The 24,248-nt window shown below is 41.0% G+C and overlaps 2 protein-coding genes across 2 annotated transcripts in view; both read left to right on the top strand.

The window, feature by feature from the left end:
- Positions 1–17,738, top strand: part of ankrd10b (ankyrin repeat domain 10b) — a 33,708-nt gene extending 15,970 nt beyond the window's left edge. Inside the window, exons 4-6 of the mRNA XM_061236952.1 lie at positions 12,316–12,548; positions 13,277–13,366; positions 16,602–17,738. Of these exons, the coding sequence (XP_061092936.1) occupies positions 12,316–12,548; positions 13,277–13,366; positions 16,602–17,080 (802 nt within the window). The 3' untranslated portion in view covers positions 17,081–17,738. The remainder of the gene's footprint in view (positions 1–12,315; positions 12,549–13,276; positions 13,367–16,601) is intronic.
- Positions 17,739–18,680: 942 nt separating this feature from the next.
- On the top strand, positions 18,681–22,015 carry ube2al (ubiquitin conjugating enzyme E2 A, like). Its single transcript, XM_061236955.1, has 6 exons — positions 18,681–19,099; positions 19,569–19,649; positions 19,977–20,002; positions 20,200–20,289; positions 20,806–20,894; positions 21,247–22,015. The coding sequence occupies exons 1-6, from the start codon at positions 19,056–19,058 to the stop codon at positions 21,373–21,375; spliced, it is 459 nt and encodes a 152-aa protein (XP_061092939.1). The 5' UTR covers positions 18,681–19,055; the 3' UTR covers positions 21,376–22,015.
- The last annotated feature ends 2,233 nt before the right edge of the window (positions 22,016–24,248 follow it).

Genomic DNA, 24,248 nt, shown 5'->3' on the forward strand with positions numbered 1-24,248 from the left:
GTCAAATGTTTATTTTATCGTATTTTTGCTCATTTAAAATAAACAATTAGATGTGTCATTAAAAGTTAAAGAAAAACATTGCTGAGGAAAACCAACTATACACATTTTTCAGAAATCAATTCAGCGACTAAGATTTGAATTTAAGATTAAACCTTTCCATTAAAAAAATAAAAATAAAATCAGGATCGTTTCTTGTTCAGTTTAAAAAAATAAATAAAAGATAGGATTTTTTTTTTTTTTTTTTGTTCATGAGCTCTGTTCTCTGGCTGTTAGGTCTTGCAGATCTAGGAAAGGTTTCAGAGCAGATAGCCTCAGATAAGTAGAGCAGTGCTTGAACTGAAAGTACAGGGCTTCTGACATTTAGTTATGGCTCTCAACTGTCTACATTTTATAATAAGAATGCTGCTTTTGTTTTGAATGTTACCTGCAGTGTTATTACTATTTTGCTTAAGATCTGTTTTGTTTTTTAATCTTGTCACCTTTTCCCTTATGAAAGTGACATCGTAATAAATTGCTGCAGAAAAAAAATCATTATTAAACTGTTAAAAAAGAAAAAAATACACGTCTCAATGTTTTTCAGCTATTTAATTGGAAATGACTTGATTTTTTCAAGTAACCCCTGAAAGCGGGAGCATTCCAAATAGACACTGCTGACTCTGCCACACGTGCTTCAACGAAAACCGTACAGTTGTGGCATTGAGTGTTCTCAGTATCGCTTCGTATCTACACACTGGCAATCTGTTGAGGTATTTTCTTGCGGTGATTGGTTTTAATGCTAGGAATACAGTTCTAATTAGTCTTTGTTTTTTGTTTTTTTTAGACCTGCATGCTTTGCTTATACCCTGATTTTATTTAAAACAGTTTCTGTATTTATTATTTTAATTTCTTTTCTCGTAACTTTATTTGTAAACTAACCATAGGAGTATCTCCCTAGCTCAGGTCTAATCAGAAAGTATTCAGTCACGATGTCAGATGTAAGCATGGGTCTACTGTTTCTGAAGGTCATGTTTTAGCCAGAGAGGGAGAGAGATACACGTCAGGAGTTTAAAATGTGTATACAGAACTTAAAAGCAAAGCATTTCAGGAATTTAAAAAAATTAAATGCTTCCTTATAAAAAGAAAATGAGAAGACAAAAACAAATTGTTTTCTAACCAGAATTTATTTGGTAAATGCAGTTGTGGTTAATGTTTTTAAAACTGCAAGCCTGATGCAAAGTTGTGTGTGTCGTTCTCACACATATAGGTAATAGCGGGTCTTCTTGTTCAAGGACTTGCTTAAGTGTTTAAGTGAGTCCTTGCCTAAAAGAGTGCTTTGTTCTGTGATGTGTGCGGATAATGTCCTGTGTCACCCATTTCCCCTACAGCCACTCTCCCTTTCTCCCAACCCCCACTCATTCACACTGATGGATTTTTTAGCCCTTGAGTATTGGATTTGGGTCAGACTTGCGCCGACCTCCAAAGAAGTGAACATTAAAGAACCAAGCGCCTCAAAAATAAGACTGAATGCAGGGACGCAGAGTGAGAGAGAGAGTGGTGCAGGTGCGAGTGGGGTGTGGGGTGTGTGGGAGCACCGCTTTTCAAGTGCTCTTGAAAAGTGGTAACACATTTGACCACGGCTTTCTAACGAAGCGCAGCACAGACTTGGAGGATATGGAAGGTGTTTAATGAAAGGGGGGAAAATGTGTGGAAATTCTGGAGGGGTGTGTTCAAGTGAAATTTCACTAGACCTGGGACCCTTAACCCCTGGCTGAATGGCCACCTGTTAAACAATTTACTGGTTTGTCTGTTGTAAAAGTAATCTGGGTGAAAAATGCAAGCTGGGCATCAGGTGTTAAAATTCACAGTAAATGATATAGAACTTGTCTCTGCAACACTCTGGCTGGTCGTCAGCACTACTTGGACTGCTCAGCATTATTTCAAACTGGATCATTTCAGCCGTCAACACCTGGTTCATGTTGCTGAGGAGCCACCAAAGCAGTCATTTGTTTGACATAATTGGGGTGATCAACGGTCTCTCTGTGAGGCCAGTCAGGTGTTGTGGTTTAAAGTTGTCCAGTAGGAAATTATGCTGATCTCCTACACCGTGCTGAGAAGCAGCTGGTGCAATGTAAGCAGACAAGTCATTTATTCGGGGAACATTTAAAGGGAAACAAAAAAAACTAAATTTTGGTGTGATCTGCCCAGGCTGTTTTTACTACGGATGGTTAACCAGGCCCTCGTTTATCAGATGGCCTCTCGCCCTGAAATGGCTGATTTGGGCTTGGGCCCCTCTGGGGAACGTATTCCATGGTGAATGCCCTGCACCTGGACGATTGAGACTTCTGTTCAAGGCCATCCAACTGCACTGTCCTTGGGTTTTACCCACAAGGATTCTATAAAGGAAAGGCCAAATATCCAAAGGTATTATACCTATTTTTGTGAAACAATTTTAAACTAGCTTTAATCAAATTATTACATTTGCTAATTAAAATACCTCACTTCATATGTAGTCTTCCCGGCTGTTTTGAAACTTTTCCTTCAGCTCAAATAGTGAATAACGTCCTTTGATAATGGGTAGTATATCCAGGTCTTTCTGGGAAAATAATTGATAAGGAAGTTGTGGGAATCCGCAGTGTGCAGGTATGACAAATCCGTTTTGACAGAACCTTTGTACAGTCCTTGTGGTTTAACCCTGGATGTTGATGCTCTGGTTGGACCAAGGTGTCACCATAACCATTTTTTAGGTCCTCCCCACATTTTGTGCTAGTTGGTACATTTTGACATGCCCTGGAAGGGTCTATAATGGAGAAGTTCTGAGTGCATATGCTGTAAATCTTTGAACAAATATAATGCCACTTGCATTTTCATTTGAGGTATTAATAAAATCAAAGGTTTCTGGCCCCGTTATTTTTTGCTAGGATTCATGCTAAAACCAAGCCCTATGTTTTGAAAAGATCTACATTATCACTGCATTTCTGTTGGAAAGGAATGTTGTCAGAAATAATAAATCTACAAAACCTATTAAATTACATAACAAATTAAGGGGACACAAGGGGTCATTTGCCTTGTAAGCTTTTTAAAAGGGTTTGGAGGCCATTTAATTTAAATTCCCAGTGAATGAATGCCATGCCAATTGAAGGCCATGTTCACTGCCTGTTTTGCGATGTAATTGTAAAAACTGCTGAGAGAGCAAAACCTGCAACAGTGTGGAGATTTTCCCTTGTGTAATGACTGAGCTGCATAATGACAGCAGGAGAAAGGCATTCAGTGGCTGCTTATTGCAGCTAAAGCGCTTTGAAATGTAGAGCAATCTTTTATACTTTGTTTAAATTATGTACTCAAACTTGTAATTTGGCTATAAGTATTTGGACTCTTGGTCACGTAACCGGCTGCTTACAGCATGTTTATTGTCTTCCATGTTATAGCTGAGGTCAGGAGAAGGTATAGACTGAATGGGTCGCACTGTTTGGCCCTTCCATGGCATAATGTCAGAATTTTCCTGGAGTGGAAACACCTTTTTTTATTTAGAATGCCACCTTTTATTCCATAAGCCCGGAACAGTTGCCTCCTTGCCAGAAAGAATCCTTTCATAAATCGCAATCACAAATGCTTTCCACTGAATGCATTTCAACCAGATAGCATGTCGGTCTGTGCCATTTGGATTGAATGGAGCTCGTCAGTCCAACTTCATCCAGCTAATCCATTTTAGGTTTTTTAAAGAAATGAACACACATTCATCACCATGGCAAATTCGCATTAGGGAATTAAGTGATTTCCTAAAATGTAGCAGGTGATGTGGTGAGCCATACAGCTTCACATTTATGAATATTTGTATTTTTTGTATAGATTTTGCTTGGTGATTGGTTGCCCATTATTTACCAATTACTTGTTGAAATGGTTTGAATAATTTTCTTGATCTTGTGGTTTACAAAACACTTTGATATTTTAAGCAGTTTTATGTGACTGACTCCATTCAGGCCTAATAGTATTCGGTCGCACATGGTTTAATATGCAGGTGTGTTCGTTCCTTTGGTTGCACTGTAAACTGTTGACCTTGGCTTCTCCAGATCATCCTGCCATGTCACAAATGTTAATGGATCAGGAAAGTACACCTGAACTCTTTTGGTATACGCTCCCTGGTAGGTGTATTAAAATGGTAAAACCATTATAAGGTTGACTGCATGAGGCTTTTTAAGGGGAATATTTCATGCATAGCATTTCTTGGGCACTGCAAAGGAATTCTTCCTGAAAGCGTACTTTGTTTATCTTTGTTTGGTTTGATGGTGTGAGGGAGTCATTCAGCCCAATCTCTGGGCGATGTTAAAAAATGCACCTTAGGACTTCACCGATGAAGTGACTGATTTAAGTAAAATCCCCCCTGCATAGATAACTGTTTTACAGGTGTAGGAATGACTTGCATTCTTTTTGATTGAAATATAATTGTGCTTTTAAATATAGGGGTGTGAGCAATGTCCTAGAAACATGTAGAATGATATAAAATGATGTAAAATATATGTTCTGTCAGTTATTGGGGTGGGGTGCCTTTTGAAGGATAGTTATTTTGAGACTGTAGCAGGGGGTATTTTTCTTGGAAGATTTGAAACAAAATTAATATCCTTCATATAGTATTTCGTTTCTTAAAGCTGTGTAAATTTACACTCAGTGAGCCGTATTTTGTTTTTATTTTAAACTGAAATTACTCACGAAATTTGTATCTGCAAGTCGAGGTCACAACCAAAGGTCACCACGTTCAGAACACCAAAGAAGAGGACCCCAAATCAACTTCTGTTCACACTGAAGAGGAGTTCATCTGTTCTGGTGTGTGTGTGGGTTTCATTTTCTTTTGGGGGGTGGTGGGGGGGGGGGTTGGGGTAGACAATACATCAGGGGTAGGCACATTCTAGTCCCGAGATGTTTCTGGTTTTTGGGTTTTGCTCCATCCAAATCTATAACTACATAATTTGGATTAATCAAATGCTTAATGAATGCGGAATGAGGGGAAGAAAGAAAATGGAACAATCAAGAACCGTCCAGGACCATGGTTGTCTTCCCTTGCAGAACATGGGTCAGTTTCAGTGACATGGTCTCCTCTGTGGTGCCTGGTCCCAGCTCTGCTTCCTGCTCTCTGGAGCAGACTGAAATGTGAGGATATTTTAAGGCAGAAATGAACACACTCTTGGTTCAGGGGGCAAGACCTGCTATGTCAGGAAATGATGGATTGCCTTTTCCCTGCAAGCCCATTGCTTTGGGAGGGGAAATGCAGCTTGGACAGAATCGTTTTTAAAAAGCATTCCTAACTTACCAGCAACATGATCAAGTGGAAAGTTATCATGATCCCTGACAGGGACCTAATTTCATTGAGTAACCTGTTGTTAATTTAACCACTGTTTGCCTTGTTTTTGTTTGGCTCTGCTCTCTTGCACAAATAGGTGTGGTTAAATTGCACCCCTGTTGAGGCTTAGTGTGTTGAATAGTATATTCAATATTAAATTCCGTTTCTAGTTCTCTGCAGCTGCCAATCCAAACAGTGATTTGGAAATTATTGAAATGGGCCGGTAGAAGTAATGTCATTTTTGTAATGGTGAAGTGGTTTGCTGCAGTTCAGGCTGCAGCTCTGGGGGGACGGAGACTGCCCCATATTTGTGAAGAAGAATTGTGGTTATTCAACAAATATGGTCTGTTTTAACAAATAGCCTACATTGCTATTTATATTTTATGGGTTTAAACTTGTTTATCTAGTTTTAGTCGTTTCATAACAATTTTGTATTTTTGACCGGTTGTAATGTTCTTGAAATTAATGTTAAATTAATTTAAATGAATGGAATTCAAATGTCAGTTTTTCATGAAAGAATATCAAAAGTTTGATTTTATACAAAGAGGTGGTCTCTTAATTTTTTCCAGAGGTGCAATGAATTCATTAAAGGAATATTTGGGGCACGTCTCTTGCCTTAATTGTAATTCCATTATGAAAATGACATGCATTTATTTTGGTAGCACCCCTGGAAACTAGGATGTGCCTCACTGAGGGAGCAGCTCCCCCAGTGTAACAACGGAACCTTCATTTTACCACTAGATGGTGGAAAAAGTACTAAGGGCCTCTTGTGCGCTGTTAACCATTGTGGTGATTTAAGGGTAAATCTGTTTGAACAATGCTGAAAAAATGTTGTGCTGGGTGAAGGGCCAATGACAATCTGGTACTAACAGATGTGTACAGTCAGAATTCTTTCCACTTTAAATACATTTTAATTGGCTTTTAAATATAGTGGAAATTGTAAATACTTGCCACAAAAGATTCCATGGGTGCATATTGCTGTAGTTTTAAATGTTACGTAAATCTCAACTCAGTCTACATTTAGACATAAAATGTACTGACTGAGAAGTACACTCTGTTGAACTTCAGTTTTGGATTGGCAGATTTTCACATTTATTTCACAATTGCAACAGGCGTTCATCCTTGACTTTGACATGCGATTAAAATGTTTCTTTTCTTTGGCTCAGCAATCACCAAAATCAACTTAATCAACTTATGCAATCACTTGCATTTCATTGCAAGTTAAAGTTAAGGACCAACATTGATTAAATCCAGACTCTTACCTAGGTAACTGTTTACCTATATTACGGCATCACCTCTACCAGATGGTCTTTGGCTTTCCTCATGGAATTGAATTCCCTTTTTACTTAATTTTCTTTTCCCTAAAATTAGAACTGTGTATCCAATTATTGATGGTGATTTGGACACTCCACCACACATTTGGTCAAATCAAATGATGTGCTTTCCAATTTGATGTGTTGTGCCTTTGTGCAAAATGCTTGCTTTCATGTCCGTTTCAGGTTATCCTGAATTGTTGCGCGTCTTGTGCATGTAACTTTGGGTCAAGAAATTGGGAAAACCAGAGCGTTGGCTTCTTGACTTAGAATTAGGGCATTGGCGTGGGGGGGGGGGGGGGACATTGCCAATTGGAAAATGGACACATTGATTTGGAATATGTTGCCATTATTGGAGAAATTATGCATTTTAAAGATGAGGTGCAACACATCACAATGGTATAGTGTAAGGTCTGTTTAGCATGTGTGCTTTTCTTAAGTGTACTTGTTTCAAACATCTAATACTAATGCCTGCTCTCCCTTTTTTAGATAATAGTTAGATGTTGAGCCTTTTTCCATAGACACAGATTGTGTTTTTTATCCTGGACTAAACTGCCTTCTGTATGGAGAATCTCCATTCAAAATTTAATTTAGTCTAGGAACTAGGGTTATCTGTGTCTGTGAAACTGGCCCATTATATTTAATCTAAAACAATATTTCTGAAGGCATATTACCTTTACCTTGCTTGAGGTACCAGGAAAGCTCAAGCAAGATCATGTTTGTAGTTTTTGCTACTTTTAAAATTGCACTAGTAAATTGCGGATTTAAATGTCAATTTTAAATATGTATTTATTTATTTTTTGGTAAGAGGGAGAACTGGCTTGTGTATTAGTAGTTGCCAAACCAACTAGTATGCAGCAAACCCAGTGTCCATTCAAAGATGGATGCTGTGTTTTAATTGGATTTTGGTAACCTTTAGGCCTGGATTATGTTCAGAGGAGTCTGCTGTCAGATCATGCAAGATATGTTTTCGGGAAGTGTATAATGGGAAATAAAACGCTCAAGGTAGAACAAGGTACCATTATAAATCCACGTAAAGGTCACTGCGGCCTTTCTGCATTGCAGCACTGGTCAGTGAATGACCGTTCTTTACTTATGAAAAATAAAGAAGAATCTCCTACAATTTGTTTGAGTGGCTGAGGTGCAGTAAGATTTATATTCCTATTGTATGGGCATTAAAATTATGATCACCCAAAGAACTTGATTGTAAAGTTTGTTTTGGATTAAAGTCATCTGTTGGCTTGGACTTAGATGCGCATTATTTAGTCTTTTCATAGTTTTCCTATTTTTGGATTAATGGCAGGAAAAAATAGGAATATAATCTGGAATTTGAAAAATAATATCTGGAATTAAAAAAATCTTTTGTATTGAGGGTCACCTAATTTTATCTGCTCTAGGCCTAAATATATGGCCCATAATGTTTCATTCTAAAATAAATGCCATTATTGAAACAAAGATAATCAGAACAACCATAAACTTCAATTGAAACTAAATTGTATCAATTTAGATTTAGAAATATGGAGATGGCGGTCTCCACTCATTTAAAAAGTTCAGTTTTTAATGCAGTGCAAAATTATGCAAAGCAACTGCAGGTTACTGTAAGGAAGGCTTTTCTCTTGTACTAAAGAGGCCAAAAAGCAAGATGCTTTCATGTGATTTCAGGCATATAAATTGAGGTTGATCGCCTATATTAAATAGTTGTTGCCATCTGTCCCATGCATGGCATTTCATTTTTGGTATTTATTTAACCAAAATAAAAATTGACCCAGATATAACAGTAGTTTTAAATGTGCTCTTGCAGAACTGCCCATGAACATGCTGAGTCCTTGTTCCAGCTTGACCTTTTATAGTGCACACTGGATTTGGGTGAGAGTTCAGGTGTAATCTGGTAAAGTGGTGGGGGTGGGGCGGGGGGTCCTAGTTAGCCTGCAAAATGAAAGCACCATTGCACTTTAGTAAAATAAAGTGGTCATAACTGCTTTACTATGTTACTCTGGGCTGTTTTATTTCCCATGTATCTGCTGTTTTTTTGGTGTACATCTCACCCATTAAATGGTCAGAGATCTTGTCCAAGACTGTAAAAAGGGAGTAGTTTAAGACAGACCCGCTATTTTGTCTGATCATTTTTTAAAAAGGATCTTTTTTTTTTTTTTTTTTTTTTTGGTCATATAATTGGAAGCATTTAATCTTTTTAAAAGTTGGGAATGGTGGGGGTGGGGAAGGGTGTATGCAAGTTAGTCATGTATGATTCTCTTTATTTTCATCAGATTTGACCACTTGTCTTAAACATTTCAAATGCTTTTTGTTTTCTTTGTGACTTGAACTGACTTTCTTTGTGCACAGACTGTTTTTATGGAAGTGATAGGTTTAGGTTTTAGGTTAGACCTCAGTGTCTAAAAGCATGCTGTAAGGCATTTGTGAATGAAGAAACTGCCTGGTAACATCTGCCATGTGTTCCTGAATGTCACTCATTGGGTTGCTGCGTCTGACACTGCACACAAACATAAAACATGATTTAGTACAAATGTGAAGGATAGTTGAATTATCCTTTGGTCACCCCCCCACAAAAACCGCTGTTCCACACAGTTCCTGCAGCTTCGACCTCTTGACCTTTCTTCAGGTTGCCTAGTCATGTTCGTAAACCACAATGTAGCCTTCAAGAGTTCTGCCTCCAATCCTTAAAAAGTGGCTTAATTTGTGATTGTTTCGCAGACACAGATTAAGCCTAGTCCTACACTAAATTCAGTTTTGAATGGAGATTTAATCCAGGACTAAGGTTAATCTGTGCCTCTGAAACCAGCCCTTTACTTTTAATTGTTGATCACTCAACTTTCTACAGCTATCGAGGGTTACTTGTATTTTTCAAACTGGCCAAGTTTTGAACAGTGCTGTTGCACATGAGAGGGGATTTTCTACCTCCGAGCCAGTAGTTCCTCCTGCACAGAACAGAATTTGCTGACGCCGTTTGAAATGGCAAGGAGCCAGGGGTCTGTTGCTGCATGTACAAGTGTTTTGATGTTCAGCGCTTGTGCACATAGCAGTTTACTCTGTGCCTCGTTAAAAATGTCACACTTGTCATCATCTTGGCTTTACCTCCTTGTCAAAGGGGCGGCCAGTGAAAGAGTGCAATTTGTTCACCCACAGTGGAGCAAAGATGGTTCTATTTGGGTAGCTTGTGGACAAGAACACTCATTGAATTGTTCAACGAAAACCTGTCCCTAGATTGATTTAGTTTGAAATGGGTTGCTTTTTCTCCTGTCTGAACATGCATTTGAATGCTTGCATGCATGGTAGTAATATGCCATGTTCTCATGAAAGAGCTGGTGTTGGTAAGGTGGATCCAGTTCTAAAAGCTACTGTAAAAGCTTAAACTAAGAGAGTTTGGTGCATATGAGGTCTATGAAAGTTTTTGTTTTGTTTCCTGTCTTTGGTCTCATAGCACATCTCAACTCCACAAGAGGCTGAAAAGCAGTGGACTGCCTTTTAGCCAGAGAAATTTAAGACACGTACCCAATACGTGGCTGTTCTAAGCTTTGTGTTGGACTGGTCCATGAAAACCATGCAAACCTTGAACCATGTGGAATTACTACCAACACAAATTCAGTCCTTACAACAACTCTGGTGACAGCTTAATATATTTTGCCTTTAGAAGTATTCTTCAGACAAGTCTATCTGGGGAATGTAACTGGAAAAAATGCTACAAAAGGACTGGCACATCCTTATGCAACATTCGTTTATCACTAGCAAAATCACTTTATCCCCCAACACACTTGTTGACAATTTGCTTACATCCATTTAATCATAAGGCAAGCATCTCGGGCCCTGATTCAGACCAGTTACAAAACCATTTACACTTAGCTGCACCACTTTGAATGTAACACATTTATGCAAGTATGCCATTTCTCCTTCCCTTGCACAATTTGTTTTCAGCAATGGCAGACACTATATTAGAGGGAAGGAGAGGTAACTTCTTAAATTTGTCATTCAAAGTTGTGGAAAACAGTGGAGCTGGCTTACTCTGTGTGGCTGTGTGTAGTGTGGGGGTGAAATCAGATGTGCAACCCAGAGTGACATTTGCACACTTGTCTCATTGCCAAAAGTGGACGGTGGGATGGCAGAACAGTGGTACATTGGTAAGTGGAAAAATTGCTACCGTGTGCTAGAGCAGTTTGTTCATTCACAAAGTCCTATCGGCACCTGCCTCACGCACACTGCAACAGGAAATGGACAAAGTAGATTAACGAACATGCCTGGTTCACTGATGTCTGATGTGTTGGGTGCTAGTTGTGGAATATGGATAGTTAAGGACATTTGTTCTCTAATGCTCTACTGTTAGCCTTTCTTTCTCTTTGTGGACTGCAGAATCATCTGTCCACCTTCTTGCATCCATTGTTCCATCCCTTGAGGACCTGCCTAGAAGTTCCTGTTGCCTGAAGTTGTTAACCCCTTGGATTTCTCAAAAGCCACTTGGCTCCTGCTCCCATCTATAATTTTACCATCAATTTTCTCCTGCACTATGAAGACTATTCCTTCGCTACATTTGTATGCTGGCGGAACAATATGCCCTGCTTCACCTTTCATTGTCAACCTCTGAAGATGAGACCTGTTCTTGGGCCTATTTCCTTACTTGTATCAAGATTCCAGTCTTCAGCCATTAAAGTGAACCATCGTGGTCTATTCTACTGCGCCTTCTCTTCACACACTGAAGAACTGCACTCTGTTGAACTTCCTTTGACCAGAGCCTTTAGACAAGGCCTTTATTTACTTAGAAATGTCTCTAGAATAAAAAAAGTATATAGTAAGGAAGCCTCCAGTTCACAGTTACTGAAAGATTGAGAAAGGGAAGTGTGTCTGGCATGCTACAACAGAACTTGTTTTCTAGGGCTTTTAAGATCAGGTTTCCAAAGTCAGAGTCTGCCCAATCTTTGTGAATGCCTTTGATTTTATCCCTAACAAAAGTTTTCTACATTGATGGTTTGTTGACTGATCATTTAAACCTTTGAACTTTCATCCCTGGCTTTTCTTGAAGCTCTTGTTACCCATGACATCTTTGGCATATAAGGACTTGTTCTTCGCCTTGAGTGTTTTGGCCCCCGACCTGTCCCCCCCCCCCCCCCCCCCCCCCTTCCAGATATTATGCTCTTAAGGGAGATGGGGCATCTTTTTCCTTTGCCCAATCCTTTTGCTTTCCTGGAGGACACTTAATATGGGTGTCTTCCCATTTTCTTCTTTTCCCTGTCCCTTTATCTCCATTCTGACAGAGGAACTACACATTAGCCACTGTTGAAGAAGTAAAGTGACTATAGCCTGAGTTCTGTGAATGGATAGTGGGGCATTTTGATTTGTTCCTACTAGCAAAGGACCTTTGGTCATGTTGGAAGTAGATATGGTACCTCAGTGATCCGGGCACTTGAGTTTTCCCTCCCTTCTCCCTTTCTGTGCATATTCTGTGCCTCAGTCTCCTGTTGCAGTGTGTGTGAACATTTGAAATGTACCGAAACCAAGCAGATTCCCCTCTCCCTGTTTGTTCCATGATTTCTTAAACAAGAAAATGAAATGGATGAGTTGTCATGTCACCTTCAGGGAGATGTTAGTGGTCAGGGCACTAGAGGCAGACAGGAATCAGTGTGATTTGTATGAGCAGCGGCGGCCTGGCGGGCGGGCGGTAATTGGCTCCTCTTTATCGTGCAGCCTGAGAAACGCTAGTGGGCTGACCGCTGCAGACCTGGCCCACGCCCAGGGCTTCCAGGAGTGTGCCCAGCTCCTCTCTAACGCCCAGAACCAGCTCAACCAGCTCAATGGCTTCTGCCCCCATGGGGCTGTGAACGGGGGCCGCACACAGAGCCTCTTCAATGGGGCGCCCAGTAGAAAGAGGTCCCTCGATTGCATGGAGTCCAACCACATCAAGAAGGCCAGGACTGATGGTAGGTACCTCCTTTTTGAGATTTTAGTGTGTGCGTAAGATGTACGGGTTCATTGTACTTTGGTGGTTAAAACTGTTTTGGCCATAATTTGACAAAAAGCTGGGGTTCCCAAACGGTTGTGTATATTTTAGTTTAAAATACACCTGCTCTGCAAAACCATATAGTTCACACATGTTTGTGATCGAAGGGACTAATGTGTTCAGTTCACAAATTTCAATTTAATGTTCTCTTTAAATTGGTGCTGTCTGACCAAAAGATGTCATATGAATTCTTTGCCTGTGCAGCATTGCCTGGAGCAGTATAAATGTCACAGCTGCAGAAACATGGTACTGGGTCTGTGCCGTTTCAGCTTTGGAAAGCTCCCTGTGTGACCCGTTGGAGTACTGAGACACTGATAAATGTATTGCAGTACACAGAATTGCAGAGTATTTTAAGGTCCTGTTTGAACGATTGGAAGACGGTGCCTGGCTACATTTCAGCCCTTTGATGTCGTTTGGCTGTATTGCATCACGCTATTTTATTGGGCAGCTTCAAATCTGCCTAATGGAGCTCTGAATGCTGCAGGGCAATAAACAATGCAAAGGAGCATGCTGGCCATCTGCCTGAATACAAAACGATACCGCTTGTTCCCCTGGAAACGAGGCCCTTCAGGCTTTCGGGGGGGGTTGGAACCCCCCTGGAGTCTGGGGCAGTCCCCGCTCACCTCTGCTCTGGTTCTCGTTACACAGGCTTGGACTCGCCCTTGAGTGTTTTTGGCGGCACAGAGGGAGAGCTGGAGAGCATGCACATGGAGCCAGCGCCGGTGCCATCCGGTTCAGGTGGGATTGGACCCTTTCCGTTTAGCCCCAGCGCCACTGACAGCCCGCAGGAGCAAATGTCCGCGGAGAACGGCTCTCCTGCGCCCAAAGAGCTGGAGATTTTCACCGTGGCGTCCATGCAGATTCCGTGCCGCTGCACAAATTCCTACGCCTATTTGTAGTGGCCTTGCCCTCCTGCAATTCCCAGAGCAGACTTGTAAAGTCCGAATGTCTGAATGTCTTTTAGCCCCCTTCTCAGACAAGACCTCTCGCTCTGAATACATCTTTGTTTTTTGTTTTTTTGCATGAAGCCTATATTACATGTATAATTTAAATAACGGCATACATATGTATGCTTAGATACATATGCTTAAATATACCTATAAACCGTATACTTGGTTGCCCTTTTGCCACTTTTATAGTAATGCCCACAAATTTTTGTTAGAAATTACTTTGCACTCTGTTACGCATCATGGCTTTCATTTCAATCTCCTCAAAAGTTTTACAGAGTGTTTATCCTCTTGAATTGTAAATTGAATTTTGTTTTGCACAATTATTTTGTCCATTGTGTTCCATGCGTCCATGTTCCCGTCACTTCCCTTCCCGGGGAATAACAGAATGCTGATATTCTGTTATCCCGCATGTTTGGGAACAGCTGGAGGGGAGCAAAGTTCCCTACTGGGGACCGGGGAATGGGGGGGAAAGGGGCTCCAAGTGCAAGGCCTGGTGAAGGGCCGTCTTTGCTGAATGACATTGCGCATTACAGAGTGTACGATGTCATTAAGCTCCAGAGCCTTTTAAACCCTGTGGGTTTTAGTCATTGGAGACCACAAGATGGACCCAGTAATTGATTGTGGAAGTCTATCACATGGCCCTTTTGCATGATCCAGGATGTAGATTCCGGAATCAACATTCTCCTCCCATGGATCAGAAAGGGGGGTACAGCTCCTTGATTTCAATTTTGGCTGTGCTAGGTGAATCGCTGTTCCTACCCAGCATCCCACCCGCTCCTACCCAGCCGCAATTGAGATTAATCTCCCACCTCTCCCAAATTCTACAAATTCTGTCACCATGCCAAAGCATATCTTAACAAGAATGTAAGCAGTATATAAACCTTAGCTGTTTAGCCTGTCTTAATTGTGCGCTCGTAGGAAACTGCAAGCAGGTGCTATATAACCTGGTTCAATTTCTCTGTCCTAGTGAGCAGTTGGCTGCAGAATAAGCCTCTTTGGTGGCCTGTCATAGGTTGGGTTTCTGTTTCTCTATGTATTCTTGAAGCTTCTGTTCTCAATGATTGTAGCGATCGGTGATAAGTTCATTACTGTTTTTGTATTTTCAAGTTTTCCATACCTTGTATGACACAGTTCAGTAGAGATTTAAGTAATAAAAACGGTGACTTTCGACAAAATGCAGAACATGTTGACTTGAAAAACATGGACATGTCGTAGATATGTAATGTTTTCCTTTTGGTAACAAAGATTTGCTCAAGTTTAAACTGTTTCTTCGTTATTGTATGTAAGTCAGTAGCTAATATATTCTCCCTACTTTTTCTGCATGAAAGTAATCCTTATTAAAGCAGTCTGCAGGACGTGTGGTGATATGTCAGCAGTGTGTCCGTTGGACAGTTCAATAAACATGGTTTCCAATGTTAATGATTGACCTGCATTGTTTCTCATGTACATTCAAGCGTGACTGCTTTCGCCGAACGCTTTGTGTAAACTCATTAAATTGTGAATCATTTCAGAACCAAGCTGATTTGTGGCTCTAAGTGAATGGTTATTTTAGCTTCTATCCATTGGGGTGCATATGAGCTTGCTTTCTTAAAATGCATTATACTTTACAGAAAACTACATGCACAGTGTGTTTTTTCTTCGTGACTGGTTGTCAAGTGCTTTTTTCTTAACTGCAAAGTGTATGTTCTGCCTCCTTTCCGATTTAATTCGTTTGAAAGGTATCGCCCAAAAGGTATTTTAGGATCAAGAGCTTCAGCCATGGAGCAAACTGATCTATGCAGTGATTCATGCTGATGCTAAAAGCCTCCACCAATAATGCAGCCAAGATAAAACGGTTCATGTGCATCAGTGTCGTCACAGTCTTGCAGACCACTGCACTTTTGTCTACTTGCCTTCAGCAGTTTAGGTACTCAAAAAAAAAACACAGATAAACGCCTAGCTTTTCCCCTTCGAGTGTGGGGCCCCTTCCTGTACAAAGCGTGTCACGTTTCGCGGTGGGGTTGGGACACGTGCTCCTCCCAATCATGGCTGTTTGTCGTCATTCGTGTAGTTTTCGTTGTCATGCGGTGACCCCAACAGGTTTTGCTTGCCTCCATGGCCCCATTTTATTTACCCCGTTTAGAGAAGTTATATTGGTGCCACAGTAAAGATATACCTATGGATGGGCATCCGCTATGAACTGTTGTATGCTGCCATCTAGTGTTTGTTCGATTGATTGCATACGGCTTAACGGATTACTGGATCATTGTCACAAGCAGTTTCTTGATTTTGTGTCAGGACACCATTTTGTCAGTATGAACCTTTCCATTTTATTAGTTCATACTCGATTAATATTTTAGATCTGCCCGTGTGTAGCAGATGCTACATTTGATGACACGAGTGTTTGTAGTTGTTGTTCATGTCTATTTGAGTGGGTAGATGCCTTATTTTCGGTCACTGAATAAAGAAAAAAAGTCTGTTTTAAATGTATCTATAGAAAAATTTACAAACATGCACACATTATGCAGCATGTGCTGGAACAGTCCGCCCATTGCCTTGAGAGAGGGCTAAGCTCACAGAGCTTGTCTGGAGGACATGGTTGGGCAGTATTAATGTAGATGCTGCTGGAACTGATCGCAAAGGTTGAGAATTTCACATGGAATTGGTAACATGCAGACAGTCCTTAAAATATTTGAACTGGGCAATGTAGTTCTACGTTGTTCACTTCCAAACTTTCTGTCGTATCTAAAGCGGGGATGTGTACCTTTTCATGGGCACTATGCAGTATTTCTGTAATTCACTTACAAAGGAGCATAGTAATTCAAAGTAGTTGTGCAAAACAAAATGAGTACCAGCAGTTTATTCTGCCTATTTGGGGCAAGTGGTTATGCTTCACTGTGAACCTTTTTGCCATGTTTACAATAATAGTGCCTGACATGCAAAGGCCAGTCAGCATCTCTAACTACTGATCTTTAGCACTCTGCAACCTCCCGTTGTTGTTCCTGTACAAATGAATTCCATCAATGTCTCCTTTTAAATGACAGGAGACCCAATAGCCACAGGTTTGACCAACGGCCATGCGCCAGAGAAGATCTCGCCAGCGAGCGGGTTTTTCGCCAACGGCGATAGTCTCACGCCGCAGATCAACGGAAGCCCGGCTGCCCTGACCAACGGCTTCCCGGTCCAGTGGGGAGCGACGGTACCCGGCCCTGCCCAGAACGGGATCCCCAGCCCGGGCTCGCAGACGGGAGGTGGTGGTGGTGGTGGTGGTGGAGGTCGGAGCATGGGCATGTGCGGCACCCTACACCTGGAGGCCAGCCCCAGCAGCTGTGTGTCCCAGAGGCCCTCCTGGGCGGTGGGCTCTGATGAATCCCTGCACTACGGACACTACCACGGGTTCGGCGATACGGCAGAGGCCATAGATGAGGCCAGCAGCCAGATGGAGCACTGCTCGTCAGTGAAGGTGGAGGAGCGCTACGACCACGCCGTCTTCAGCACCATGCAGCTGTTCCACGGGTCTTAAGGCTGCGTCCTTCCCTCCATCCATCCGTCCGTCATAGCCAACGTGGCCTGACCGAGGAATAGCATAGCCTCGTTGCAGTGATGTCTTTGTACCTATTTGTATGACACTGCGCACATGGAGACAAACCATGGCAAGCCAGGCTTGCTCGTAAAGGGAAGAGTTTAAGCTTTTTGCTTTTTTTATTTTATTTCTTCCTGTAACAGTAATGGTAGTTATTGTATAATCTGAAACAAGTTTGTTTTGTGGTTGAAAGATTAGTTGAACAGATTTAAATTTGTTCAATGCACTAAAATGCTATTTTTGTTTTCAAATGTCATGAAATAGATTTCAATGCATTCAGATAGGCCCTCCTGGTTCAGGAGTAATTGGTTCAAGCCTTTTTCTTTTTTTGTAAGCAATGACCTGTATGTCTTGGGAGAATAGTAATAGTATGTTTTTGTGCCAAATTGACTAACATGGCACCAGCTTTGTGGTTGTGAGATCATGATGGTGAATGGGGTTTTTTTGTTTGTTTTTCTAAATGTGAAAATGAAGATGCTACGGTTGTGAAACAGTATTTTCTTTTTGCTGTTAAGAGGATTGGTTAATTGAATGGTTGTCATTACATTCCCTTTTGGTATCGTTTGTGTATTATGAAGACAATAAAGTGATCACAGCATTTTATTTGTACATTCATGTCCCTGGCGCACTCTCTCCAGCACTCTGCTCTATGGGTGCTCAGTGCCAGAATAGCACAACGCAACACATGCCATGTGCAGAGACAGGGGAGAGCATGAACTCTTCAACTTTCCCCACAAAGGCTGATTACGCATACGCAGTAGTCCACAATCCTAATGGCTGCACTTGTGTTACAGGACTTTCCAGGCCATTTATGCTTTCATAAGATTTGATGTAAGCAAGCAATGAACTTTGCAATGGGAGGTTTCTTTTAAACCTAATGATCGTGCAATTCAGACCGTTACTGTGTGTGTACTAGGAATGAAAGGAGTGTGTCTATGTGCGGAAGAAGGAGAACAAGCGAGTGTCGTGGCAGGCGGGGGGCGTACTCTGTTAGAAAAACGAGTATTCTGCAGATTTCTGTGAAAGGCATCCAGGCAGCGACGACAGTGACACGCCACAGACGGGATATATTCATGCTCCACCTGAAGCCAGAAATGCGCATGACCGGAACATAATGCCTGATGTAATTGCACAAAATACAAATGACCCGCCAGGTAAACTACTTTCAATTCACATGTGATTTTTAACCTACCAACAGGCACACTTTATATGATGTTTTTTAATATTATAATATTAGAAACCACGAATCTGCGTGCTAGCTATGCCAAACGGTGTCTTGCAAACTAGCTGCGATTCTTACCTCATTGGTAGGCCTAATTCGTTCTCCAGCAAATGTCTAGCCATTTTTAAACAGTCGATTTTACATCTTCCGTATAACGGTATACCGTGGTTAACGCGGCACACCATAAAACTGCCGCTCACTCCACACCACATTTCTGGTTCACGTGTTCAGGTAGTTTGCCTGTCACGATGACCCCACTGTAGTCCCCAGACATATCAATGGCCACGCCCTCAACGAATCCATCTCGCTTCATGGAAGGGGGGCTCGTAATAATGTACATATGATTTAAGCAATATGAACGTAACGCACGGTGCAAGCCTCGCAGTGTGTGTATAGTATTCATTTTTAAAGTGAAATGGTGGTGAAAGGGTGAGATATTTCTCGTGTTTTCTGATCGAGAGTGTTTTAACATGGAACCCGTTATACCAGTCCTGTCGTCTTGGTGTTGCCGTCAATTATATGTCGAAAATATATCTGAAAGCCAACCGGCTCTTGGGGTTGGGGAAATTACTGGCCACTTCACAGTGGTAGTTTTATGTTGCAAAATAATTTGGTAAGGGAACAGGGAACAAAACCGACAGTCGGATTGTAAAAATCTTTGCGAAGTTAAAGAAAGGTGTATTTTTTTCTGGGATGTCCACTCCAGCACGAAGGAGGCTTATGAGAGATTTTAAACGGTAAGATTAATTTCGTTGGGTGCTGTTTGTTTAGTTATGTAGTTTAAATATAAGGTGGTTCTACTTATTGCAATGGTGATCTCCAAAAAAACAACTGACGGTATTCGAATATGGTGACACACCGCTGCTGAATTCCAAAACAAGCTTGAACTGATGATGTCGACTTGGCTAGCTGCAGACAAGCTAATTCAGACACCCTAAGTTTTATTAAATAGTTTCAATTTTCAAATGTAATACCAGTGATATTGGGTTCCAGTTAGTATCTCTATAGTAATACTGTTAACGTTAGCTAGCTTGCTGTGTGTCCAATCATATTCGTTATCTATCATTTGTATTAAAAATAACTAAAGCAACAGCTAGCTAAATTGTGGGGTAATGCTTATCCGCATGTAGAGGGTTCGTATAGAGAAAAGTTGCTTGCTTAGCGGGGTGACACGTGGAACTCGAGTTGTTTTGCACGGACCAACAGGCTGCAGGAAGACCCCCCGGCGGGCGTCAGCGGCGCTCCATCAGAGAACAACATCATGGTGTGGAATGCGGTCATATTTGGGTAAGGGGAAAAGAGACTTCGCCGAATAGATATAGCCATGTCTTAGTGGTGACAGATAGATCGTACAAAAAAGTGCGCAAATATGAACCCTATCCAGTTATGAAACTAGGAACATGTAAAGGCATCTGGTATTATCGCGTCTCATGTCCAAATATATTAGGACAATTATATAATATCTATATATTTTTTAAAGACACACAGCTTACTGGTTAAGTTGTAGACATATGCTAGAAAACACTAAACGTATCAGTTCAAGTGTTGGATGGTTTCTTATCCGCCTTCTGTTCTCCCTGGTGCATGTTTTTGACAGTTTTTTTCCCCTTGCAGGCCAGAGGGGACACCATTTGAAGATGGCAAGTATTTCTCTATTGACAATTGACCGTTTCTACTTCTACATGTCTTTTTAAATCCTTAGGGGTGACTGCTTCATGGCAGAATTTATAGGGATGTGTTTTTGGCAATGTTAGGGGAAAGAATAATGACAGAGCTGTGACGTTTTCGTATGTGTGTGTGCACGAACGTGTGCACATTTTCTGATCCAATTGCATAGGCACATTCAAGCTGACGGTAGAGTTCACAGAAGAATACCCCAATAAGCCTCCAACAGTTCGGTTTGTGTCCAAGATGTTTCATCCAAATGGTATGGAGCTATATTTTGTTCCTTCGCTTAAACTGTATACATGTGTTTTAAAATGTAAAAATGTGTTTTAAAAGTCCCACAAAAAATATTTTTTCATATTCATATAATCTGTTGTCTTATTTTACTCCCTAGCAATCAAACTTCTTCAGCCATTGTCCTGACACAGACAAACAGACTCAAAGGTTCTTGCTGTAGAGAACTTGGGGAAAGAACTCTACCATTACTGTAACATTATAAATCTGGGGTCTATGTAACAAGAATTGTTCCAGCTGTTTAATGAAGGGCTGGAATCCAAATCCTGGTTGGGCCAGACAGCCCAGTCTATGTCATGAGGACTAATTATACTTTTGCCTTCAGATGATGACATCACTGTCTATAACCGACTTGCATGCACTATGATCAACATGATCAAACTCTAAAGGGGCCGGGGAGGAGGTTGTTTATAATTATTATTATTTGATTATGTAGTAAATGTACCTGAAAAGACATTAAAGATTTGTTTCAATTTGTCTCCAGTATATGCAGATGGTAGTATATGTCTGGATATTCTTCAGAACCGCTGGAGTCCAACCTACGACGTATCATCTATCCTCACCTCTATACAGGTAGAATAGCAAATTTAAAAGTTGTTGCCTTGGAGAAATTGCCTACATTCTGGCAATTCTCTTCCTAGGTGTGTACTGGTCACCCCAAAGAAAACTGTAGCCTGAACGCTGGAGATTTTCACATGTTGATAAAAATACAAAAATATTTCTGGAGGGAAGTGCATCATGCTTCTTTATCTCATTTATAATATTTGCAGTTTGTCTGCATGGTCTCTGCAGTAGAATTCAGATGACCATGTTCACACGTGTGAATGCCTCTATGAAGGCACAGTCATCCTCTGGTCATGTGAAATTTTTTATGACGTTGTGTGCTTCATTTTGCTTTCCGTCTCCTGCTCCAATGTACCCGCAGTCTCTGTTGGATGAACCAAACCCAAACAGTCCGGCTAACAGCCAGGCGGCACAGCTGTACCAGGAGAACAAGAGGGAGTACGAGAAGAGGGTGTCTGCCATCGTCGAGCAGAGCTGGAGGGACAGTTGATTGTGGTTTTACACCTTTGAGAGCACTTAACCTCCAATAGTCCCCCTCCCCGTTCATTTTTTAAAGATTTTATGCACTTTACCTCCTTGACCATAACACTCCAGCATGGTGGTCTTTTGTTTTTTGTTGACACATGTCTGCCATTTTCAGAGAAGTTCCCTGCTGTCCACTGTGTTAACTTGGTCTACATTTGAGGCTATTGGACTGTGCAGAAGTCAGTAGTGGCCCCAGCTTACGTTTTTTTGTTAAATGAATATGATAAAGTCCAGAGACCTTGTTTGATTTGAGTTTAATTTGTGTGTGTAAGTGTGTGCTTGCTGGGCAGGGCAGCCATCCAGGGGGTAGAGAGGGCTTGCTGTGCATTGTTCTTACCTCCTGTGTGGTGTAATCCTGCCTTGTGTGTTTGCTTATCTGGTGAATCGTCTCCTGTTACTGGTCAACCTTACTTGCTCGAACCAAACCTGTGTGAGAAGGTGACTTGGCGCATTCTGAGCCCCCCCGAGTCACCAATGTGCTGTTCATTCTGTTCTCACGTGTATATAGTTAACCGCTGAAGCTATGTACAGATTTTGTACAAGATGTTCACATCATGTTTTCCAACCTTTGTAAATAAAGGGACAAAACTACCTTAACTAACAAAGTTGTGCCATATCGTTTTTTGGGGGACCGGCCTCTCTCACTGAAATGAATGTAGAAGTGATTTGTTGTTATAATTCTTTTTTTTGCTGCTGCTTGACTTGGAATCCGATACTGTGTAAAATGTGCACATAGGATTTTAGATAATATTGTGTGGCCTGTAGGTTCACCAGTTTTTCCAGGGATGCTAGCAGGCCTGAAAGGAGTGGTTTGTCTGGGGGTCTGAAAGATCTCATTGTATGGCCTTTAAAATGTTTTCTTTTTCCTTTTTTTCCTGGTGCTTCATTTGGATTCTGTCCATATAAAGCAAGTTTACATATGGCAGAAAAACCTGGTGAAAAATGTTAACATTTAATGTAAATACTCAGAGCTGGCTCTTTGATCCTGCCCATTTGGACCAACTGTAGTTAAAGTATAAGTGGATGTAGGCCTACAGCTTATTTTACTCATCAGATAACAAAATGTTTCCACCAGTAAATTTAAACAAGATGAGGTTTGCTGGTGGGTAGGGTGCATTCCAATTACTGGGAATGGGCAGATGTTCTGATAAGGAAATTGCTTTCATAAATGCCTGACTTTTGCTGACATCGAACACAACCATGCAAATGTGAAATGTTAATTAAGCCCTCCTTCACTCAGACCAGTATCCAGTTCTCTCTCACTAAAAACAAAGGACATACGTTTTAAAAGATTATGCACTCGTGCCTTGCTATTGGGAAAAATCATTCGAATCTTCCCTCTGTTGAAAATCACAACAGTCTCCATCCTTGGGACTGTCTCTCTGAAGGCTGCAGTATTACAGTAATGCCCCTTCAATATATCTTCCAGCTGCCAGTAGCATTTGGCACCGTCCTCTCTTAAAAGCCTCATGATCCATGATGAGTCTATCATTAGCGCCTTGCTATTGCTTGGCAGATGCAAAACAAATGTTAATTTAGCATCTCATACACGTTAATGGGATACCAAGAGCCGTATTTTAGACATTTCCCTAGGAGACGCACTCAGCAGTTTGGCTTGAAGCAGTTGAGGCTCAATTATTAAGTTGCCTACGGCAGCTTACACACTCAGTTTAAGTTATTCATCAGGGTAACTGTAACCCTTTAACTATTCGTATTCCAGCTGGAGTGGGTTTATTTCCTTTTTTCCCCCACAGTAAAACATTTTCAATCAATATGGCCACAGGATACTGTTTGCGTTAAATCTGTATAAACTACTTTACGATACTTTTGCTTTAGCGACAACGGCGGTTGATCATTTCATAACATGGGGTGAAAAAACAAGTGTGGGGGAACCTCACCTTCTCTGCATTTTGAAAATCCAGATGACATGAATCGGGCAAAATCCTTTTCATGGCAAGTGTCCAGTGAATCAAATCCAAAATAAGAATTCCAAAAACATGCTAACAGAGAAACACACAGGGCAGCCTTAACCCTGCATTGCTCCAGGGGAGGATTGTCTCCTGCTTAGTCTAATAAACTGTAAATTGCTTTGGATAAAAGCATCAACAAAAGTTACATGTAATGTAATGAAACATTCCATTGGAATGATCATTTTTGTTTGTTTCACCGTTGCATACTTGCCATTTGTTATTTTCTACGTTTTGTATAGGCTCTCTGGAACACGATCAGCCCAGCTACTTTTCCCAGGTTCTTTGACCAGTACCGGTAAAGAAGTCACACTGTATAGTTAATGTCCTTCTGCATGCAACTACAGTGTAACTTCTGCTCAGCATACAACCGGCTAGGAGGATGGTATTACAGTGACGGGATGGGATAGCAGTTTAGCTAATGAAATTGTTTCCAACAGTGTACGGTTTGTTAGGGTTGCATAAAATACATTTGTGTAAACAAAGCACAAAGCACACCAAGACCGTTATGCACTGGCAAAAAAAAATATTCTAGAGACTTTGTGTTTCAAAAAAGTAGATTTTTAGAAGACCCTGCCCTTTGAGGCATTGGAGGAAAGCAGTCTTCCGAGTTAATATTTCTGAGGAGGACAGTGAAAAAGCCTTTGACTCCACACAGGGCATTTTCAGTGACCCATTACATCTGTGAGCATCGAATTACATTCTCAAAATATTTTATTATTCAGTATGCTTATAAATAATCTGCAGAACTGCTTTTGAATAATAAATAGCCTGTGAAATTGTGGGATGCTTGACTTGCTGATGGGGGTTGGGTATTGACAGAAACTTCAATCAATGGACCTCAATCAAAATAATTATACAAGATATTACT

This window comes from Conger conger, chromosome 3, assembly GCF_963514075.1.
Source record: "Conger conger chromosome 3, fConCon1.1, whole genome shotgun sequence".
In the NCBI taxonomy this organism is placed as follows: domain Eukaryota; kingdom Metazoa; phylum Chordata; class Actinopteri; order Anguilliformes; family Congridae; genus Conger; species Conger conger.